Source organism: Pristis pectinata, chromosome 3 (assembly GCF_009764475.1).
Source record: "Pristis pectinata isolate sPriPec2 chromosome 3, sPriPec2.1.pri, whole genome shotgun sequence".
Lineage (NCBI taxonomy): Eukaryota > Metazoa > Chordata > Chondrichthyes > Rhinopristiformes > Pristidae > Pristis > Pristis pectinata.
This window is the reverse complement of record NC_067407.1, coordinates 144,061,680-144,068,531: the sequence shown is the minus strand read 5'-3', so window position 1 is coordinate 144,068,531 and position 6,852 is coordinate 144,061,680. Positions and strand designations below refer to the sequence as shown.

Below are 6,852 nucleotides of genomic sequence, written 5' to 3'. Positions count from 1 at the left end.
CTCATGTTCCTCTTAAATCTTTCCCCTCTCACCTTAAACCTATGCCTGGCCTATTGGCCAGATTCTATTGCATCTCACCATTTCTCCACCCATATCTATCTATATCCTGCTGTATCCTTTGACAGCCCCCTACACTGTCCACTAACCTACCAATCTTTGTACCGTTTGCAAACTTACTAACCCACCCATCCATGTTTTTATCCAGGTCATTTTTATATATCACAAACAGCAGAGGGCCCAGTACAAATCCCTGGGGAACACCACTAGTCATGCTCCTCCAGCCAGAATAAGTCACATCAACCACTACCCTCTTGTCTTCTGTGGGCAAGCTAATTCTGAATCCAAATGGCCAATTCACCATGGATCCCATGCATCTTAATCTTCTGGATGAGCCTATCATGACGGACCTTGTCAAATGCCTTACAATAATCCAAGTAGACAACATCCACAGCTCTACCTTCATCGATTATATGGAGGAATTTAAAATAGAGGGATATGTGGGAGGAAGGGGTTAGATAGTCTTAGGCGTGGTTTGAAGGTTGGCACAACAAGCTGGGCCAAAGGGCCTGTATTGTGCTGTGTTGTTCTATGGTTCTATGGATTACCTTCGTTACCTCCTTGAAAAACTCAATGAAGTTAGTAAAACATGATCCGCCCCACACAAAGCCGTGCTGATTGTCCCTAATCTGGCCATGGTTTTCCAAATGCTCATAAATCCTATCCCTAAGAATTCGCTCCAGTAACTTCCTTACCACTGACGTGAGACTCACCGGTCTATAGTTTCCAGGATTATCCCCATTTCTCTTCTTAAACAACGGAAAACATTAGCTACTCACTAGTCCTCTGGGAACTCACCTGTAGCTAGAGACGATTCGTGTCCAGCACACTCATCGTTCTGTGTCATCCAGTCACTGATCTGTTCCCAGCCACCGATCTGTGTCCAGCCCGGTCACTGATCCGTGTCCAGAATGGGAACCACTCAACGCCAAAGTCCTCCCTTCTTATCAGGGCGCAGTCGTGCCATCATGCCATGGCCAGAGTCGTGGTTCAGGGAGTAGCTGCTGGAGCATGGTCATTCTCTGTGGCAGTCTGTGGTTCACTTCAGAACCCACAGAACTGGAGTGGAGGGAAGTCAACCTTGACCCCAGGGAACTTGTGTGGCTTGTGTATATATACATGTTTGTATTTGGGTGTTTCTTGCTGCGTGCAAGTCTGTGCGTGTTTGTGACCATGTGCGTTTGTTTGTGTGCATGCTCGTATGTGTGTGTGTGTGTGTGTGTGTGCAGGTTCATGTGCATGCATGTTTGTATATGTGCATTCTTCTGTACATGTGTTGTGCATGTGTGCACATGTGTGTTGTTATGCATGCATGTGTGTTTGTGTGTACGCATCCCTCTACACTTCTGGATCACTGAGCTTTTCTTTCTGAATTCTGTGGAAGACAAGTACTCAACATAGATCAACTCTTCGGGGACATGAGAAACTTTCACCCATACGCAGTTCTAAAAGGAATGTGTTCTCATCTCTGCCTGGAATGTTTCCCTAATATTCCTGCAAGCCCATAACTTGTAATCAGAGAAAATTCACAATAATCAATGTCCAAGACGTAGATGAATCCACACACGCTGCTGAAGGTTGAAACATTGCTTGTTTTAATATTCAGTGATGTCAATGGGCTGAGAGCAGGGCTCCCTGCGAGAGGTGTCTGGTATTGAGTGCAGGGGTCAGGCAGTTCCAGAACTTTCATCATTTTGTTAGCTTTCTTTACAGGAACTGGCACAATTCGGAGAAGACATAACTAATGAAATAAAACACAAAACTCTGGAAGCACTCATCAGGTCAGGCATCTGTGGAGAGTGAAACTTTAACCTTTCAGCTTGAAGACACTTTGTCAGAATGGCTGATAAGAGGTTTGCCACCTGAAATGTTAACTGATGCTCCCTTCACAGATGCTGCCTGACCTGATGAGTATTTCTGGAGTGTTCTGGTTTCATTTCTGATTTCTAGTATTTGTAGGTTTTATTAATTTCATGATCAATGGAAACTGATTTTAAATTAAAGCATTTTCGACACATTCTGCACCAAAGCTGAGACTTAGACCCAGCCACACCACCCTACTCCCCACCTCTCCTTGCCTGGGTGATTTCAGAACTTCCTCCTGCACTGACTCTTGAGAGGCCAGAGAACATCAGGAGAAACAAAAGCTTCAACAAGGAAGAAGGCAACAGGGTAAACACATTCCCAGGCTTGCTGACAGGTTAGTCTGAATGTTAAACAGACTGCACCCATCACTTTTCTTACCTCAACCACCAAACCAAAACTGTTGTGGGCCCACAGAGCCAGCCTGGATTCAGATTGTGGTATCTGAGAGGCAGATGCTAGGGCTGTTGGTGTCATGATTTTCAGTGGGCATGGATTGTGTGGGTAGAAGATACCAGTTCCTCCACTCCTGCCTGCCACAGTGCTCTGCAGCCTGAGTTTACACTCATACTACAAGAAGCCCCAAGCTATAGTGAAGCCTATCCATGATCACAGGTAAGCATGGGCCGTGCACTGACACACACGTCTTCGTAACAAAGCACTACCAAGCCACATGGAGGAGGGCCACGATGTTCGTACCGACGGAGACAACAGCTAGGTGATGGCTGGCGTTCTGCGGGATGCTTGATGTGACGTTCCGATGCAGCTGCCCCAATCTCTGGGGTGAGAAGACAGCCCAGAATTTCTCCAATCTGCTGCTCTATGACATGCTCTGCTAGTGTACACAAAGATCTGGGAACTTCATCTCGTACACAGGCACAGAACGGGGCTGTGCCTGGCCATAACCAGCAGTGATTGTGCCTGATGGGCTGGGAGGAGGCCTGGAAATAAAGACAAATGCAGCATGAGCATGCAGCTTCACACATCACCAGTTATCAGTGCTTCCTCTAGTGGGTGTACATGCTGAGGGCAAATGTCCCGACAGCCACTTCACTGACTGACACTCGCACAGAGAGAGCTGACCTCCTTTAGGAGAGAGTTAAACTCAGGCACTGTCTGTCCTTGTGAAAACACTGTTTCTTGGCCAGCATTTATCTTTCTATCAACATTTCTCAAACAAGTTCCCTGTCTCATCCTCACAGTACTGCTTCTAGTAACTGTGCACAAATCAGTTGCTTTTTTTGTCAATTATTAATTTTTCTGGATCTGGATGTCACTGGCAATCCAGCACCTATTGCCCATCCCTTACTGCCCGTAGAGAAAGTGGGATGAGCTGCCTTTGTCTGGTGAAGAACATCCCAGAATGCTGTTGGGGAGGGCAGCTGGGTGGCAGATGAAGCTTAATGTCGAGAAATGGAAAGAATTAGGAGAGGCAATGTAAAACAGTGGACATTTCCAGAAGGGGTACAAGAACAGAGGGATTGAAGGTATATGTACGTAGTTGATTTAAAGTGGTAGGACAGTTTGAGGAAGTGTTTGAGAAGACTGCGTGATCCTGGGCTTCAGAGAGTCATGGAGTCATACATCACAGAAACAGGATCATCTTGTCTGTGACAATCATTAAGTACTACCAGTGCCGTTTCCTGGCACTTGGACTATTGCCTTCTATGTCATGACAATTCAAGTACTCACCTAGATACTGAAATGTGGTGAGAGACTCTAGCTCCAGAGACCCTTCAGCCCAACTAGTAGTGTGCCTCAGGGGTCAGTGCTGGGCTCATTGTTGGTTATCTATATCAATGATTTGGATAAGAGTGTACACAGATGGTTAGTAAGTTTGCAGATGACACTAAAATAGGTGGTATAGTGGACAATGAAGAAGGTTATCAAAAATTACAGGGGATCTTGATCAGCTGAGTAAGTGGGCTGAGAAATGGCATATTAAGTTTAATTTGGATAAGTGCAAGGTGTTGCACTTTGGAAAGTCAAATCAAGGTAGAACTTTCACGGCAGGGCCCTGGGTAGTGTTGTAGAACAGAGGTACCTTGGGGTACAAGTACATGGTTCACTGAAAGTGGAGTCACAGGTAGACAGGGTGGTGAGGAAGGCTTTTGGCACGTTGACCTTCGTAAGTCAGGGCATTGAGTATAAAGTTGGGAGGTCATGGTGCAGTTGTATAGGACGCTGGTGAGGCCACACGGGGTATTGTGTTCAGTTTTCATCACCCTGCTATAGGAAAGGTATGATTAAACTGGAAAGAGATCAGAAAAGATTTACAAAGATGTTGCCAGGACTTGAGGGACTGGGTTACAGGGAGAGGTTGGACAGGCTGGGACTTTATTCCTTGGAGCATAGGAGACTGAGAGGTGATCTTATAGAGGTGTATAAAATCATGGGGGGCATAGACAGGGTCAATGCACTCTGTCTTTTTCCCAGGGTTGGGAAATCAAGAACTAGAGGGCACAGGTTTAAGGTGAGAGGCGAGTGATTTAATAGGAACTTGAAGGGCAACATTTTTTGTTACACAATGGGTGGTATCTATGCAGAATGAACTGCAAGAGGAAGTGGTTGAGGCAGGTACGATAACAACGTTTAAAAGACAGTTGGACAGGTACATGGATAGGAAAGGTTTAGAAGGATATGGGCCAAATGCTGGCAAATGGGACTAGCTTGGATGGGGCATCTTGGTCAGCATGGACCAGTTGAGCTGAAGGGCCTGTGTACTCTGTGACTCTATAACTTGTCCACGCTGACCAAGACGACTAGCTCCGCTAATCCCACTTCCCTGCCTTTGGCGGCTATTCCGTTCTTATTCATGTACCTGTACATATGTTTTTAAAGCTGTGATTGTATCTGCCAATACTAATTTCTCTGACAGCTCATTCCATACTCACCACCCTCTGTAAGAAAAACCTGCTCCTCAGGTCCCCTTTAAATCTTTCCCCTCTCAATTTAAACATATGCCCTCTACTTTTAGACCCTCCTACCCTGGGAAAAAGACTCTGACCATCCACCTTATCTACGCCCCTCATCATCAGCCTCCTGCACTCTAGCGAGAACAATCCTAGCCTATCCAATCTCTCGTAACTAAAGCAATATCTTGGTGAATGCCCTCTGCATTCTTTCTAGCACTACCAGATCCTTTCTGTAGTGTGGTGACCAGAACTGCAACATAATGCCCTAACTCTTACACCCAATACCTCTGCCTACGAAGGCAAGCAAGCTAAATGTTTTCTTCATTACCCTATCCACCTGTATCATCATTTTCAGAGAGTTGTGAACTTGTATCCTAAGATCCCTCTGTACATCAATGCTAAGGTCCCTGCTTGGTGTGATTGATGAGGGTAGCCCAGTGGATGTCATATACAGCCTTTGTAAAGCTTTTGACAAGGTCACTCATGGTAGGCTGTTCCAGAAGATTAAGGCACATGGGATCTATGGAGACTTGGTAGATTGGATTCAAAATTGGCTTGGCTGTAGAAGACAGAGGAAAGTGGTGGAGGGGTGTTATTCAGATGAAGGTCTGTGACCACTGGTGTTCCACAAGGATCATCAGTGCTGGGACATCTGTTTGTTGTGATAAATGACTTTGAAGAAAATGTAGGTGGGCTGATTAGTAAGTTTGCAGACAACACAAAGATTGGTGTCAATAAATCAGTTGAAATATGGGCAAAGAAATTGCAGATGGAGCTTAATCCGGACAAGTGTTTTGCATTTTGGAAGATCAAATGCAAGAGAAACGTATACAGTAAATGGCAGGACCCTTAGGAGCATTCATGTACAGAGGGATCTTGGGGTGCAAGTCCATAGCTCCCTGAAAGTGGCAAAACAAGTAGATAGGGTGGTAAAGGAGGCATACGGCATACTTGCCTTCATTGACTGGGGAACTGAGTATAAAAGTCGGAAAGTCATGTTGCAGCTGTATAAAACTTCGGTTAGGCCACATTTGGAGTATAGTGTGCAGTTATGGTCACTGCATTACAGGAGGGATGTAGAAGCTTTGGTGAGGATGCAGAAGAGGTTTACCATAGCGTTGTCTGGATTAGAGAGAGAGTATTAGCTATAAGGAGAGGATGGACAAACTTGGATTGGAGGCTGAGGAGAGACCTGATAGAAGTTTATAAAATTATGAGAGGCATAGACAGGGTAGAAAGTCAGTCTTTTTTCCAGGGTAGAAATATCAAATACTTGAGGGGATAGCTTTAAGGTGAGAGGGAAAATTTAAAGGAGATTTACAAAGGAAGTTTTATTTTGAAAATGGAGAGGGTGTTGTGTGCTTGAAACATACTGCCAGGGGAAGTGGTGAAAGCGGATATGATAGCAACATTTAAGTGGCATTAAGACAGGCACAAGAACATGAAGGGAATGGGGGCGAGGGGAGGGGATATGGACTATGTGCAGGCAGATGGGATTAGTTAAGTTTGGCATCATGGTGAGCACAGACATTGTGGGCTGAAGGACCTGTTCCTGCGCTGTACTGTTCTGTGCCCTGGCTAATGAAGGCCAATGTCCTGAGAGCCTTCCTTACGACCTTATCTATTTGCCCTGCCACTTTCAAAGATCCGGATGGTACGTTGCCTCCCAGGTCCCAGGGTCAAAGACATCTCGGATCAAGTCCACAGCATTCTTAAGGGGGAGGGAGAGCAGCTAGAAGTGGTGGTACACACTGGTATCAACAACATAGATTGGAAAAGGGATGAGGCCCTGAAGAGGGAATATAGGGAGTTAGGAAGCAAGCTAAAAAGCAGGACCTCAAGAGTGGTTATCTCTGGATTGCTGTCTATACCATGTGCCAGTGAGGGTAAGAATAGGAAGATATGGCAGATGAACGTGTGGCTGGTGCAGAGGGCAGGGTTTCAGATTTGTGGATCACGGTGATCTCCTCTGGGGAAGGTATGACCTGTACAAAAGGGACGGGTTACACCTGTCCTC

General features: G+C 45.7%; 1 protein-coding gene across 5 annotated transcripts in view; it reads right to left on the bottom strand.

The window, feature by feature from the left end:
- Nucleotides 1–1,635: 1,635 nt before the first annotated feature.
- LOC127568662 (protein EFR3 homolog B-like) overlaps nt 1,636–6,852 on the bottom strand; it is a 177,084-nt gene continuing 171,867 nt past the window's right edge. For all 5 annotated transcript variants that reach the window (XM_052012660.1, XM_052012661.1, XM_052012662.1 and 2 more), the window contains exon 23: nt 1,636–2,861. In XM_052012660.1, coding sequence (XP_051868620.1) covers nt 2,756–2,861 — 106 coding nt within the window. In that variant the 3' untranslated portion in view covers nt 1,636–2,755. The remainder of the gene's footprint in view (nt 2,862–6,852) is intronic.